The sequence below is a fragment of the Elephas maximus genome, chromosome 3 (assembly GCF_024166365.1).
Source record: "Elephas maximus indicus isolate mEleMax1 chromosome 3, mEleMax1 primary haplotype, whole genome shotgun sequence".
Taxonomy (NCBI): Eukaryota; Metazoa; Chordata; class Mammalia; order Proboscidea; family Elephantidae; genus Elephas; species Elephas maximus.
This window is the reverse complement of record NC_064821.1, coordinates 184376707-184392182: the sequence shown is the minus strand read 5'-3', so window position 1 is coordinate 184392182 and position 15476 is coordinate 184376707. Positions and strand designations below refer to the sequence as shown.

Sequence of the window (15476 nt, the reverse complement as noted above, 5' to 3'; positions counted from 1 at the left end):
AAGCCCTCCTTCTCTACTTCTTTAGAAGAGCCTCTGTTTTCACCTTCACGAAATTTCCTTTTTAGGGAATTCAAAGGAAACATTTGTCATTAAAAAGAAAACCACCATTTTGTTTTCCTCCTGAAGTATTTAACACACCAAATACCAAATATTTACATTTTAAATGTAAACCTATTTGAGGGAATGCCTGTCTCTGTGTGGGGAAAGACAGCCTGTGGTAGAGTGGTGAGGAACCTGTGTATGGAAAGCCAAAGGTCTCTAACCTGAGAGACTGGAAAAATTGCAAATAAAAACCCAGCTCTGGGAGGCCTGGGGGTAATTCATCACTTCCGCCCTCCCTCCCCAAATCATCTGGAACTTCTTTGGGTGTTTATCCTGAAAAGGGTGTAAGCGAATGAGAAGGACAGAATTGAAGCAAGAACTAAGAAAAATTAGACCCTTAAGAAAAAAACAATTGTTATCCCACTCTTTTATATTCCGCATTAAAAGTACACTTTACCTACAGATTTCCGTGGAAACCAACTAAAGGGAATTAGGAGAAGCATTGCAGAGCCATTTCTGTGCGAAACGATGTTCGATTTTTATTAGGCCAGCTTTCTTTCACTTCCAAGGTCCCAGTGTTTATTAAAGCAACAATTAACCTCAGTAACAATTCTCCAAGGTAGTTTTATTCACCCAACTGCTTTCAAAATCAGACAGTCCCTCATGATGGAATTTAAAATACCATCTATATCCTGGTTCTGCACCACGGAACATCAGTCTCTGTGGGAAGCCTGTTCCCGGCAGGGCAGTGCCACGAAGGCATGCTTTTAATGTGATGTGCACGTTGGTGTGTGCACTTTGGCAGCAAAGCAGGGCCTGTGTTTTAAAACGGCCAAGAGCCGGTGCGTGTGTGGTGAATTATCGGTGTCGTAGCTTGGGATAGGATGCTTTCTCCCTCCCTTTTACACTAAAAACAGAAAAGCAAAAAAACAAATCCAACAGGCATCAAAACCGTCCCAGCGCCTGGGGAAAGCGCGCCAACCACACAAAGAAAAGGGGGGGGCTATTGGGATTCAAAACCATTTTTCTGGGATGGACACTCTCCTGGGCCTATCGGAGTTAACTGCGCGCTTGGTCGTATCCAATAGACACAGAGTTTCTGGTCCAGGTCCGCCCTGAAGACTGATAGACAATTACGTAGCCCAACGGAATAGTGTGATGCTGAAGAAGCAACCAATACGTTCGGGAGGTGGGTGGAGTGTAGGCTAGGGGGTTGGCGGTGCCGTGTCATGGAGGCTCAGTCTCCGAGCAGCCATTGAAGGGGAAGGAACTGCGGGTGTGTGAGTGTGTGTGTGCGTGTGTGTGCGCGCGCGCGCGAGTGTGTGGACAAGGAGGTGGGGGCAGCCGAGTTAGAGTCCCAACTCCTTGGACTCCATTTGCTATTCTCTTCCCCCCCCCCCACACCTATCTGGTGGCGGTGGGCGTTATATTTGCGTTTCTTTTCATTCATTTTCAAACCTTTTTAAATTTTAGGGTTGGGGGTGGTGGGGAAAGGCAGGAAAGGGGAAGGCAGGAGACTAGTGGCAGAAGAGGAGGTGGAGGACATGGAGATGAAGAAGAGGATTAACCTGGAGTTAAGGAACAAAGCCCCGGAGGAGGTGAGATGACTCAGCCCCCTCCCCTTCCCCACCAACCCCATATTCGGAGGGTCGAATTTCTAGGGGTCCGAGTGGGTGTGTAGGGAGAGGTAGGAAATTAACCCCCATCTGGGGTTAGGGCTGGAGGAAATGTTTAATTTTAAGTTTTAAATCATTAAAATCTTCTTTCTTAAAATGGCGAAGGGTTTAAGTTTCTAGGGGCCTTTTTGTGTGTGTGTAGGGGCTTAGCCCCTTTCGACTCTCGGTGAGCTGGGCTTCCTGCCCTCGTGGGGGCAGGGAAGCGAGGTGGTGGGGGCCCCTCTGCCCGGTCGCTCCCCGCCTTCCTCTTCTTGGAGGCAGGCGGCGTGGGCGCGACCCCCCGGTCCACTCGCCCCTGCCGCAGGCGCCGCCGCCTGAGAAGTTAGTCCAACTTTCCTGCAGTGCTGCCAACTCGTTTGGGGTCGAGGGCGGAGGGGTCAAGAGACCCTCGCCCCGACCTCGAGGCCGGTTGGCGCCTGACTTCGCGCTGGTCGAGGGCTGGGGTCGCTCGCAGGGTCCGCGGACCGCCAGCTCCTGGCGGCGCCCATTCCCCCGGGATGGGGCGCGCGGCGGCCGCCGGCTGGAGGAATCTGGGTCAGCCGCGGGCTAGTCGGACCGCGGGTAAGTTTGGGGACTCGTCGCAGTGACCGGAGGTGGGGAGGGGTCGTGAGGAAGAATCCCCTTCTTCCCTCCAAAGGAGAGGAGGACACCCCCGGCTTTTACACCGCGATGTAACGACATTCGGTGTCTAGTGGCGTAGTGGCCGCAACTCTGAATTTGATCCGCGGAGATGGGTTCACAAAACTCAACAAATGGGTCGTAGTAGTTTTGTGCCTTAAAGATGGGCACGACGAAACTCAGAGATGCGCTCTAGTTACTGTCGCCTTAGTTAAAGAGACGGGCTTGGGAGGGGCCACGTGAGGCGGGGTCGTCAGCTATCGGGGGGCGGGCGGGAGGTGTTCCCGCCTCCTTTGCGAAGGCGCCCCTCGGCCTCACCCAGCGCTCCCAGCCCCCGGCGGAGGCGCGAGGGGAACGCGGCCCGGCAAACCACCCCTTTCCCTGGGGCGTCCACGCACCATGTAGGGTTCCCAGTCGGCCCGAGCGCGCGCGGGGACTGTGGCCCGCGAGGAGCCTCGGACTTAAGGTTTCAAGGGAAAGTGTTAATTGCCTTGCTGGTGCGCAGCGCCTGAAATACTGTTAGCCCTAGAATTGGAATATGCGAGATATGTATTTTTAACGGGTGAGGTGGTGCCTGTGCACCGTAGAAGATGAGTAGGATTCTGGCCGGTGGGCTGCTGCGTGCAGAGTGGGACACAAGATATTTATGTACTTTTTTTTTTCTTTCCCTGAAATTGGTAGGGTGCGGGGAGGAGGAAATAGTTGCTGCTATCAGGGTCATCCCAGAGAAAACTTGAAGTTTTCTAGGATCTACTCTTCAGGGGCTTCAGGGAAAAGCAAAATCAAACTTGAATGCAGTCTTTCAAAAGCACACATTTAGAATACTTTTTTATGTCTTGAGTTGGAGAAATGGATTTGCCTCCCACCTCCCATTTTTTTACGTAGTAATTTCTTTGCAGCATTGCCCGTTTTGGGGATTTGGAGGAGAGAGTGCCTTTTTGCAAATTCTCCTTCCTCCGCCGTGATATAATAACAGTCTCTTACGTTTGTAAAGCTCTTTACAGTTTACAAAGCACTTTTCATTTTATTTACTTCACTCTTTCCGATAAACTTGTAAGGTGGATTGTATTGTTCTAGAATCCAAATTAGCAAAAAAAAAAAAAAAAGTCTTAGAGCAGTGAAGTGATTTACTTAAGTGGTAGAACTGGTTTCTGACACCAAATCTAGCAACCCTTCCACCACTCAGCTAGACTGGGAGTAAGAAGACTTAGGGTTGAGGCACAGCTCTGCCACATACTAATTGTGTGACCCTGGGCAAATCATCCATAGCCTCTGGCTCTTGGTTTCTCCATCTCTAGGGGAGAGATGATGCTTTCTCTGCTCACTGAAATAATTACGTCAAAGTCATATTCAGATGGGGAAGGTGGCATTCCGTGTTGCTAATTTTTAGCCCTCAAAATACTTAAAACATATTTTTGCTGTTGGGAAATAGAGCAGGGTCTCCTGCCTCCTTAAGATTCAGTCCTTTTAGGCCCATACCAGGAAGTTTTGTTGCTATAACAGTAACCTAATGGGGGATCAAGCCCTCCTCTCCCCTCCAAGAATAGAGAAAAGTCCACAAAAATGCTACCAGGATGGCAGGGAGAAATAACATTTTGTCAAGGATGTAATATTCTGGGTGATACTGTTTGGCCTCATTATTAGAACAAATAACACCGAAAAGCTAGGCTGTTCCAGAAAGGTAACAAGGTTGTTTTTTTTTTTTTGAGTTTGATGGCATTTATCAATGAAAGATGAGGGAGTTGAAAACTGAAAAAAATGAATAAAACTATTTCCTGTCTTCTCCTTGCTAACTTTTAGGACAACTTACTGGAATCCTTTCCCAATAGCCCAGGTGTCCCTTCACTGCATAAATACGGGCCCTGCTGTTGAGGATCATTCTCAAACACCATTAGGGTCAAAAACAGCTTTTACCATGGGTCCTTTTTCAAAGTTTTATTTTTTATGCCTCAGTGGTTTGAAGCAGATGTTGAGCTTCTTAGTTGAAGTTTAAATTTAAAAAGTTGACTATAGTGATGACTTTAGACAGGTTTTTTTTTTGGAAATGAAAAGGATGTGTGTAAGGGGATTGGTGGTTTTAATATTCACATTTCTAGAGTGTCAGGACCTAGGTCTATGGCTAAACAGACTGCAAATTAAATAAAGTATCATTAACGTGTTTTCTCTTACAGGTGACAGAGTTAGTCCTTGATAATTGCCGGTGTGTCAATGGGGAAATTGAGGGCCTGAATGATACTTTTAAAGAACTAGAGTCTCTGAGTATGGCTGATGTGGAACTAAGTTCACTGGCCCGACTTCCCAGCTTAAATAAACTTCGAAAGGTAAGTTGGGTGTAGCTGTGAAAGCATCATGGGCCATTTTGTCTAGTTTTGGCCAAATGAAACAATCATTCTGCCAACAGATTAGAAGTTTCTGAGTTTCCGGAAATAGAAAAAGCATTGTATAGGATTTTAGAATCAGCTCTAGTATTGCTTTTATGAATTTAAATTTAATAGTGGAATCTCTTGGATTTGGATTTGGATTTAGCAGCTACCAAATGTTTTTCTCTGAAGCGTAAAATCCAAATGTAACACAACTGGAACCAAACCTTGGTTAGGAGCCCATTGTATTGGGATTCTAGTATATTATTTGGGGGATCTAAGTGAGAATTTAGAAGTTAATGACTTGTAGTGTCAGTCTCATGAAGCCAGAGAGAAGAATGACAATTGTCTTCTAGAAATTGTTATATTTTCTTTGACTCATCCTTAGTCTTCACCATTCTTTGTTTTCTCCCCATGTTGAATATGTAGTTAGAACTTAGTAACAATAGTATTTCCGGAGGCTTGGAAGTCCTGGCAGAGAAGTGCCCAAATCTTACCTACCTCAATCTGAGTGGAAACAAAATCAAAGATCTCAGTACAGTAGAAGCTCTGGTAAGTGGGAAAGGTTTTGTTTCTAGATTTGCTTATTTTGGTTGAAATTTCTGGGATATGTTTATTTTATCTTATAAATTTCTATTTAACTCTTGAAACATCTGAATTTCTATATATGTTGTCATTTAGACAGTTGCTGCTTTGTTTTCCTTTCAGGAAAATGTCCAGATAAGTTTTTAAATCGGGGAGAAATTTATCATCATCTCCAGGAGTTGAATATCTGGATTTTACGTTTCCATTAATTTCTTTTATTCCTTTCCTTCCTTCATGCTTATTTTTTGAGTTGTTTTATTACTTGTTCCCTGGTATAAGGGAAGGAAACAGAAATAAAGTGAAATTGTGAAAATTGTTGCTCTGGTTTTTATAAAAAGGGTTGGGAAGAGGTTGAAATGGTTGAAAATAAACTTGTCTGTAGATTGAAAGTGATCATGATATTCTTGTTGCTTCTTTATGCACAAATTCAGGTAGCGAAAACGTATTGAGAGTCTCCTATAAGACACTAAGCCAGGTGCCGGAGATACAGCAGTAAACAAAACAAAATTCGTACTCTTGTGGAGTTTACATGCCAGGGGCTAATGAAGAGTGTTGGCTGTGCTTGATATAATAGTCCCTCATTATAAAATTCTAAAAATCCAAAAATTATCCTCTGGATTTCAAATATGTATTTTCTAGTTCAGGAATTAAAAAAATAACATGGTATTTTAAGTCCAGAATGTAAATTTTAACTTTACTTTTGCAGCAAAATCTTAAAAATTTGAAAAGTCTTGACTTGTTTAACTGTGAGATCACAAACCTGGAAGATTATAGAGAAAGTATTTTTGAACTGCTGCAGCAGATTACATACTTAGATGGATTTGATCAGGAGGACAACGAAGCACCTGAAGCATCTGAAGAGGAAGATGATGATGGTAATCATGCTTAATACTCATGAATGTGTCATAATTATAGCCTCCACTCTAGCCATGCAAATTAGATTGGACCTCGGGGTTTAGGTGTGAAAAAAAATAAACAAGATGCTAGTAAGATAAGGAAAATTTAAAAACCCACAGCCCTTGCCATATGTTTCTTCTTTTAGACTTCAGAATATATCAGGAAATTTAATAATAATTATAATACCAAGCTCCATGAATTTTTATACTCATGTACTTAATGTAACCACTGCATAGTAAAAGCGGTGACTTTTAATAAAGCGCTTTTAAAAAAGAACCATTCATAGCAGCATTATTTATAATAACCAAAAAGAGGACACAATTAAAATGGATAAACAAATTGTGCTATATCTATATAATGGAATATTACATGGAATATTATTCAGCCATGAAAAGGAATCAAGTAATGATATTTGCTAAACATGTATAAACTTTGAAAACATTTTCCTGAGTGAAAGAAGCCAGACACGGAAGGACACATATGATTTCTTATGTATATCGAATATCTGAAATAGGCAACTTCATGGAAACAAAGTAGATTAGTGATCACCATTTGTAAGGGTGGAAGCGGAGAATGGGGAAAGACTGCTAATAGATATGCAGTTTCATTTTGGGATGATGAAAAATGTTCTGGAATTAGATACTGAATATACATTTCTTGATAAACAGGTGATTAACAGATCAGATGACAAAATAACTGATATTAAAAGATTCAGAGAGAATGACTTTAAATTTTGTAATGGGACACTACCTGTTACTATTGGCTGAAAATTTTTTCACTGTGAAAAGAAATTTGATAGATAAACAATATCTAAGATGATGGAATGGACAAGCAGGTTTTGCAGTACACAGTGAAAGGAACTTCAGTGCGTATAATGTTTTGATGAAAATTTGTACATTGGAAAGATATCAGTGTTTAGAAACCATATTTCTCAAGTAGTAAGTATGAATTTTGTAAAAGGGAGATCTTCAAAGAAAATTACTCTGAGATACTTTCTACCTATTAGGTTAAGAGTTTGAAGTGATTGAGTCAAGGATAAAAAGGATCAACATACTAGCAAGAAACATTTGCCCAACCATTTGCTCACTTTTTAAAATCTGTTTAAAGATGGAGATGAAGATGATGAGGATGAAGATGACGACGAAGCTGGTCCACCTGAAGAATATGAGGAAGAGGAGGAGGAAGAAGAGGAGGATGACGATGATGATGAAGCAGGCTCAGAATTGGGAGAGGGAGAAGAGGAAGTGGGTCTCTCGTACTTAATGAAAGAAGAAATCCAGGTGAATAGACACTTTTTCTCTCCACTGAAAATTATTTAAGCATAGGCCTACATACTATAAAAAGTAAGTTGTGTCAAAATCTGAGAATTGTTTCTTAGGGTATACGTATCTGTCTTTTTCCCCACTGTTCCTCACCCCATACTATATCCAAATAATCATAAAACATCTATAGATTTTATCTCTTGAATTTTTTTTTTAAGTAATTTTTATTGTGCTTTAAGTGAAAGTTCACAAATCAAGTCAGTCTGTCACACATAAGCCTATATACACCTTACTACACACTCCCATTTACTCTCCCCCTGATGAGTCAGCCCGCTCCCTCCCTCCAGTCTCTCCTTTGGTGACCGTTTTGCCAGTTTCTAACCCCCTCTACCCTCCCATCTGCCCTCCAGACAGGAGACGCCAGCATAGTCTCAAGTGTCCACCCTATACAAGTAGCTCACTCTACGTCAGCATCTCTCTCCAACCCTTGTCCAGTCCCTTCCATGTCTGATGAGTAGTCTTTGGGAATGGTTCTTGTCCTGGGCCAAGAGAAGGTTTGGGGACCATGACCGCCGGGCTCTTGAATATTTTTTAAATCCATTCTGCCCTCAGCAGCATGATGTGGTAGAAACATTGTGCAGATGTCCCTAAGCCTCAGTTTAGGTATTTATAAAATTGAGATTATCATACCAACCTCAGGATTGTTGTAAGAATTTAATAATAACAATTTACATTCAATTTAAATATAGGTAAAGTATCTCAAGAAAACTAAAGTTTCTTCACTAGAGCTATCTCTTGCTCATTCTTTTGTGGTAGCCTTCTAAATGGTCTCTGAGTACAGTGATCCCCACTAGGTGTACCCTTTGCAGTGTTGCCTGGGTCATAACATCACCAGCTAGCTCGAGACACTGTAATGTTTCCCTATTGCCACCAGGATCTTTGGCTAGGCATACAAGGCACTTCACTGTGTGCCCCCTGCTTCCTTGTCTACTCTCATCTCCTTTAATACCAAATTAAATTAAATTGTTGCCTGTACACCAGGCTGTTTCTCACCTTTATGTCTGTATATACATTTTTCACTCTATCTGAAATGCTTTTCTACCCGCTCTGTCTGATGAACTTCCTTTTCTTTTTTTTTTTGAAGTAAACATAAATATAGTGAAGCATGTAAAGTGCACTAATTTTAGGTACAGCTTTATTAATTTTTATATATGTATATACCTGTATAACTACTACCCAATATGCCTAGTAAACTATTATTTTAAAAACTCAGAATCAGGAGTTACCTCATTATTAAAGCTTTCTGTGATTTCTCTTAGGCAACCAGTCCTCCCTGTGATACCTTTAAACCTTGGTTAGGCTTCTTATTGCCTGAAGGCACTCTGTAAAAACTTGTTTATTTTGCCGCTTCCTACTGTATGGCGAGCTCCTTACTGGCAAAAGGAATCCATCTTTGTTTCTGTCTCCAGTGTCCCAATATGTTGATGGCCACATAGTAGGCTCAGGGGAAAGTCACTTGACTTGAACAAGTGGCTGTTAGCCCCTGCAAGTTTAGATAAGTACTTTTCTCTTAACGTTAAATGATTGATTGAATTTTAGAATTAAATATTTTTATAATTAAAAATAATATCTCTTATTTAGACTAGAAGTTATTAGTAGTCTTGTTTGTTCTCCTAATCAATTTTACATTGGTGGGGTAGTTAATATTATTCATCAATGATAATTTTTCTCTGCTACTATTTAAATATGAAACTAGTATAGAAAAAATAAGGAATTTTACTCATTTGGGGACTTAATGAGTTAGGAGGCATATAAGAAGGAAGAGCAGAACTTTTAAGTACTTTAAATATTCATAGAGAAAATCAGCTTGTTCAGTTTACACCATCATACAACTTGAATATTTTTCCCCGAAGTTTTTACTTAGTAAAATAATGGACTTCTTTTCTTTTGCATTTAGTCTTTCGTTTTTTCTGCCAGTGATTCTTCCTTGAGTTTAAGAAGTATTAACTAATTAAAAAGTGACATAACTAACTGCATATGTTTAGGTTTATCATTCCATTGAGTATTGGGACATATTAACTGAAACTGACATTGTCAAATATAGAGCAGAAATTTCCAGGATAATATACACAACATTAAGTCAGTGTAGGAGTAAGCAGAGTCCAGTAGAAGTTTTTATTCATAATGGAATAATTTGGGTGATGAAAATGAAGTTTTGTTTTTAGAAGCTAAGTGCCAGGAGGAGCTTCAGAGACTACTGGTGTGTAAAAAGAAATGAGAAGGAAATAGAAATCATATTTGATTAGCTCTTTTTGTTTGAGTCTTTACTTATTCCTATTTTAGCTGCTTTTCATAGGCAAGAAATTAATATGTGTATAGTGTATTTCATTAAAAATGAGGGTGGGAGTCTTAGGAGAATTAGGAATTATGGTGCTCTTGTAGTACTCAAAGGTCCCTAGGTCACACAGATGGTCTGCACTCGGTTTGAACCCACAAGGCAATACCATGAAGAAAGGCCTAGCAGTTTGTGTCTGTAAAGATTACAGCCGAGAAAACCCACTGGAGCAGTTCTCCTCTGTAACATATGGGGTCACTATGAGTCAAAATCAACTTGACAGCAACAGGTTTTGTAATACTCATAGCACAAATGAGGAAACATGTTATGTTTTACTAAGAAGCAAAAGACCATAGTCTTTGCTAAACACTTTGGTGAAAGCTTAAGTTTTTATTGATATTGTTTAGTGGATGACTAGGGGGAAAAAAAAGATATAAAAATGCAGACCAATTAATCTAATCATCTTTTGGTTAAAACAAAATCCAGAGAAATAATTTGCTTTTTAGATCTGGGCTTTTCTAAACTTAGAAGGAATGAACATGATTAGTATCTCAAATAAAAAAAAATTAAATAAATATTCTATTTTATTATTCCTTGCAGATAGGAGTAGTTTAAAATGTTCCCCTCTCTTTCTCTTTCTCTTCCTCCCTCTCTCTCCTTTTTTTCTTCCCTCCCTCCCTCCCTCCCTTTCTTCACTCTCTTTCCTCTCTCCTTACCCATTTCCTTTCTTTTCTTCAGTTTAAGGCTGCTGTTTCTCCTGCTCTTTATTGTGGTTTCTTTTTATACAGTTTGCAACTACATCTCTTCCTTTTGCTCCTTGTAACTTGCCGGTGTCAGGTGTGGAGTTGCTTTATGTGTGCGAATTGACTACATAAGAATGATTTTTGACATAAGAATCTTGCTTCTCAGGAGATTATGGCTAAATGCTGGAAAATTATGTTCTGTTCAATATTTCTAGATAAAAATGGGGCTGTAGATACCATGAAAAGAGTGGATTGTCCAAATGTTCCCTACCCAGTATGGTTCTTGACATTTGCCAATTGGTTAAATCATTTTTGAGAAGCAGTAAACTTGTGTGGGGCTGGAGACTCTCGATTGGTTCAATTTTTTCAAACATACCTGAAACTCAGCCATTTGGAACATAGCCAAAAATAAGGCAGTTAAATGTAAAAGGCCTCTGAGAAGCCAAAATATAAGTGATGAGAGACGTTTTATTTGTAGGAGAGTATACAAGCTATTGGAAACCCTGGTGGTGTAGCGGTTAAGAACTACGGCTGCAAACCAAAAGTTCGGTAGTTTGAATCCACCAGGCACTCCTTGGAAACTCTATGGGCCAGTTCTACTCTGTCCTATAGGGTTGCTATGAGTCGGAATTGACTTGATGGCAATGTTTGTTTTTTTTTTAATTCAAGCTATTATTCCAAACTTATTTTCTGTTTTATATTCAATTATCTGATAAGCTCATGATCTATTTTCTAATTCCATAGCAGATTAAAATTGGCTTAGTAATTGACTACAAAAGAGAAGGCATAAAAACTAGGAAAAGATACAACTCAAAATAAAAGTCAGGGTCATTTTAAAAAGGAGACAACCATCCTACATATATGAATAGGGTGTGAGAGAATCAGCATATACTAATATAGTATAACGTTCATGATCAAAATGGCGATGACCATGGTCATTCAAGAAAACGGTCAACATAAAACAGTACAAGTGTATGCAGTGCGTTTTAGAGACTTGTATTCCAACTGACTAGAGTTAAAAAAAAAGAAAGATGATGCATAAAGGCTGTATTTAAATATTAGCTATCCAGAGCAACTCATCCTACTAGAGTTGTAGATCAAGTTTTATTGTAATTTTTATTAACCTTTGCTATTTTGATGTGTAGCTTTTTAGATGTGGAAGGAATTTATGTATCTTTTAGACTAATACTTGCCTTTTATTGATTGGAAATGAGGTCCAGAGAGATAAAGTGACTTATTCAACACATAACTACTTTGAAGCTAGGGTTCAGGTAATTTCTACCTCGATCTATAAAACGAAGACTTGTTTTTGAAATAGTCCAAAGTTGCTCTGTTCAGTATGGTAGCCACTAGCCATGTGTGACTCTAAATTTTAACTAAAATTAAAAATTCAGTTCTTCATTGGCAGTGGTTGTGTCTCAGATCCTCAGTAGCCATGTGTGGCTGGTGGTTAAATGAATTGGATGGCACAGATATAGAACATTTCCATCATTACAGGAAGTTATTTTGGACAGTCGTGATTTAAAGCATAACTGATTTTCATAAAGAAACTAGGGATTTAGTTGGGTATTAAAAAGGACATACAAGTTAGGCAGAGATCATCAGAACACAGAAAAACTAAGTTTCCTTGCTCTTGCTGGGTTGTATTACCTACCAAACAATGAAAAATCCATATCATGGCTTGTTTATTCTCAAACTGAATATTTGAATTTCAAGGATGAAGAAGATGATGATGACTATGTTGAAGAAGGAGAGGAAGAGGAAGAAGAGGGTGAGTTAGTCATTTAAAAAAAATCCTAAAATTAAAGTCATATAACTATTATTCATGAACTTTCAAGAGTGATTCTATAATCAAATTATTGCCGATCTCTTATAACTTACATTTTGGTATATTTATCAGAGGTATAAAACCTTTTTTAAAGAGTCATTTTCTCAGGTAGTTCATGAATTCTATTTAAAAAATCAAACCACTTACAATTATTTTTAAAACAGGGATGAAAAGATAACGGAACTTTGAGCTCGATCTGTTATTTTTTTGGTGTTTCATTTTGGTTAAGGAGAAAGCCTGTAAGAGAAGAGCAGTTGACTCCAGATAATTCCCTTATTAGATTTGCCCTCTGATACTCTTTTTACCTAGGTCTTTCAAAATAATTTTTAAAATTTACTAACACTTTGTTGAGTCTATCCCTTAGTTTCTTGATCTGTACTTCATAATTTGGCCACAAGGGTGCATACAAGCTACCAGTATTTATGGATTTCTAAGTCTTTTGAGTCTGTTCAATATATTGAAATTGAAAGAAATTCAGAGGGGGAACTTAACCTGTAATTTTCTTATGCCCTTACCTTTTCACTAAGATAGATTCAAAACTTTGTGACTTAATACATATTCATTTGCTAAAATTAAGTATTTTATAATTTTCCTTCCACTCTTTCAGAAGAAGAAGGTCTTCGAGGGGAGAAGAGGAAACGAGATGCTGAAGATGATGGAGAAGAAGAAGATGACTAGATCATTCTAAGACCAGATTTCCTAATATTCTTCGGTTTGCGATAGAGTGATAGCGTCTTCTTTGTTCTTCATGTATGATAGCTCTCCTTACAGAAAATAACGTGTAACTTTTTATAGAAAAAGTGTGGTTTTACTATTTTTGCCTTTTTATCATTCCAAATAATATTAGTCTGTTTAATGATCATATTATATGTAGAGAAAAATTTGCTTTGACCCCACCCGTTTGTGAAATTCCTTAGAAATTTACTTGGAATCTTCATTTTTCTAATTCAAGCTCACTGCATTAGTCATTTTTAGCCCGTAATTAAAACATGGTAGCTTTTACACAGCTATAGTATAGTGCATTTCTTTCATAAGGTTTTAAAGTTATTTATAAACTAACTGAAATCACAGTTGGCTATAATATGAAATGACAGTAGCCTCTTGAATGATGAGTTGGTTATTTTTTTAGAGGTGACCCAGAGATCTTTGGTTTGAAGGCAGTGATATTTTTTTGCTGTGGATGTTTGGGTGCTTCTTTGTCACAAGAGTTACTTGGAAAGTAGAAGCAGAATAGTAATGGCTCTATCCAGCAATAGAGTTCATGGATTTTGTGGAGGCTTCTAAACCTTTTTAAGCCAGGTGAATGGAAAGATTTTATTTTTGAAGGAAAAATGCTTATACTAAGTTCAGAGACATGCAGGTCAACCCTTTCTTCTTCAGGCTGCAGATCCTGAAATGCCAGGGGTCATTTGTTTTTAGGTATGCATTCTCCTTTTTCCTCTCAGCAATTGCTTTATGATTGCCTTCCTCTCCTGTTTCACTCCCCTCCCTCTGTGTCAAAAAAAAAAAAAAAAAAAAAGTTGAGACACTTGTGGCTATCCAGGAGAACCTTTAGTCTTATACCTCAACCACCTTTTCGGACCTGTCTCGGTCTTAAACAAGCTAAGTAAGGGAAATTGAATATTTTCTCAGATACAAATGTTACTATCCATGTAGTTTTATGTAACAGGCTCTGCTTACTATAAATCTCTTTTGGTTGACAACACGTACAGATGTTATTAGCAGATAAAGAAAGAAAAGACGCAAGGAGGCTTTGGGAAGCAGCACCAATGTTTCTCAAAAGTCAGAACAATTGCCAGTTGATAATTAACGAGACATTCAAGTCAATATTTTTAAGATGGCTTCCCAAATGATATGGATACCACTCTACAAAATAGTTTTAGTTTTCCTGAAGAGAACATTTATTCTTCCTGAAGTTGTAAAGGATTATCGGGTATTACAACATTTAATTGCGCTCTAGTAGGCAATTGGCAAAATATTTGGAACTTAAGATTTGTTTTCAAATGGATGGCCATTAAAAATAGGAGGATATTTGGGATAAGTGTGAGTGTGCCTGTATGCGTTTTCTCGTATGGCTACTAAAAAATATAATGATTAGACAAGTACATCTCCCTTTTCATCATGGAGGCTCTTGTTTTTTAATCTTGGCTATCTAAATTTCCTTTTGTCTTGAATATTTGTAAAAAATTTTAAAGTTAATATTAGCAAATTAATTGACATTAAGCTTCCTTACTGGGACACATTTAAATTACTGAGTATAGTATTTCTTTAAAATACATGAGTTTTGAGTTTTAAAGTAAAAATTATGAAGTTATTTGTAGAGAAACTAAAAAGTTGCACAACTGACTGAAATGAAATTCTTGGGATCAGTTTGGTGGGGGGATTGGAATCTTCAAAAGACTAACATTTTACCTCTTTTTAATAACTGAAATGCCCTGTTTTAATCCCTAAGAAGTCTTATCACATAGTATGCCAGATTATAAAATAGTTATTTTTAAAATTAAATCTATATATTGACTTTCTTATCAATCATCTTATTGTGCAATCAAAAATAGAGTTCTTTGGTTTGAAAACAACACTTAGAGCCTCCAGATAACTTAAAACTTATTTAGCTTTGTGGGTGGTGTTTTCATGCAAATAAGTAAGGGTGGGTTTTATATTTTGTAGCAGTTTTTGGTCCTATTTTAATGCTCTTTGTATGGCAGTATGTATATAGTGTGTCAAGTTCCTCAAGAATCTCTCTTTAAAAAACTTTGAAGTTAATACTTTTGTGCAACTGTGTTTTAAATAAAGCCATGACAGTGTTAAAAAAAAAAAAAAAAATGCCGTACTCTTGATCATTTTATTGTTTCTGACTGTTCGTTGTTTTTTCTGTGACTGCTGTAACTTAAAGTTTTTGAAACTGAATTGCTTCAAATAAATTGAAGATTTGTTATAATGATTAGTTTCAGTGTATGACATTCACGTTTTCAACACCATTGGGGGCTTTGAAGGGCTTTTTAAAAACAGAATCAGTTTGAAAGTTAACTCAAGTGCCTGGATGTAAAATGACGCATTATGGTTTAATGGCTTAACTTTGTTATCTGGCTTATTAACTTTTTTTGAACAAACAGAAAAAATTGTAGATTCA

General features: G+C 38.5%; 1 protein-coding gene across 3 annotated transcripts; it reads left to right on the top strand.

The window, feature by feature from the left end:
- Nucleotides 1-1254: 1254 nt before the first annotated feature.
- Nucleotides 1255-14346, top strand: ANP32E (acidic nuclear phosphoprotein 32 family member E). Of its 3 annotated transcripts, none has more exons than XM_049880333.1 (7): nucleotides 1263-1640; nucleotides 4508-4657; nucleotides 5126-5248; nucleotides 5988-6156; nucleotides 7286-7458; nucleotides 12235-12289; nucleotides 12954-14346. In XM_049880333.1, the coding sequence occupies exons 1-7, from the start codon at nucleotides 1587-1589 to the stop codon at nucleotides 13022-13024; spliced, it is 795 nt and encodes a 264-aa protein (XP_049736290.1). In that variant the 5' UTR covers nucleotides 1263-1586; the 3' UTR covers nucleotides 13025-14346. The 3 variants fall into 3 exon arrangements, with proteins under 3 accessions (XP_049736292.1, XP_049736290.1, XP_049736291.1); XM_049880334.1 differs by lacking the exon at nucleotides 1263-1640 and adding an exon at nucleotides 1790-2279; XM_049880335.1 differs by lacking the exons at nucleotides 5988-6156; nucleotides 12235-12289; nucleotides 12954-14346 and having other exon boundaries at nucleotides 1255-1640; nucleotides 7286-7441.
- The last annotated feature ends 1130 nt before the right edge of the window (nucleotides 14347-15476 follow it).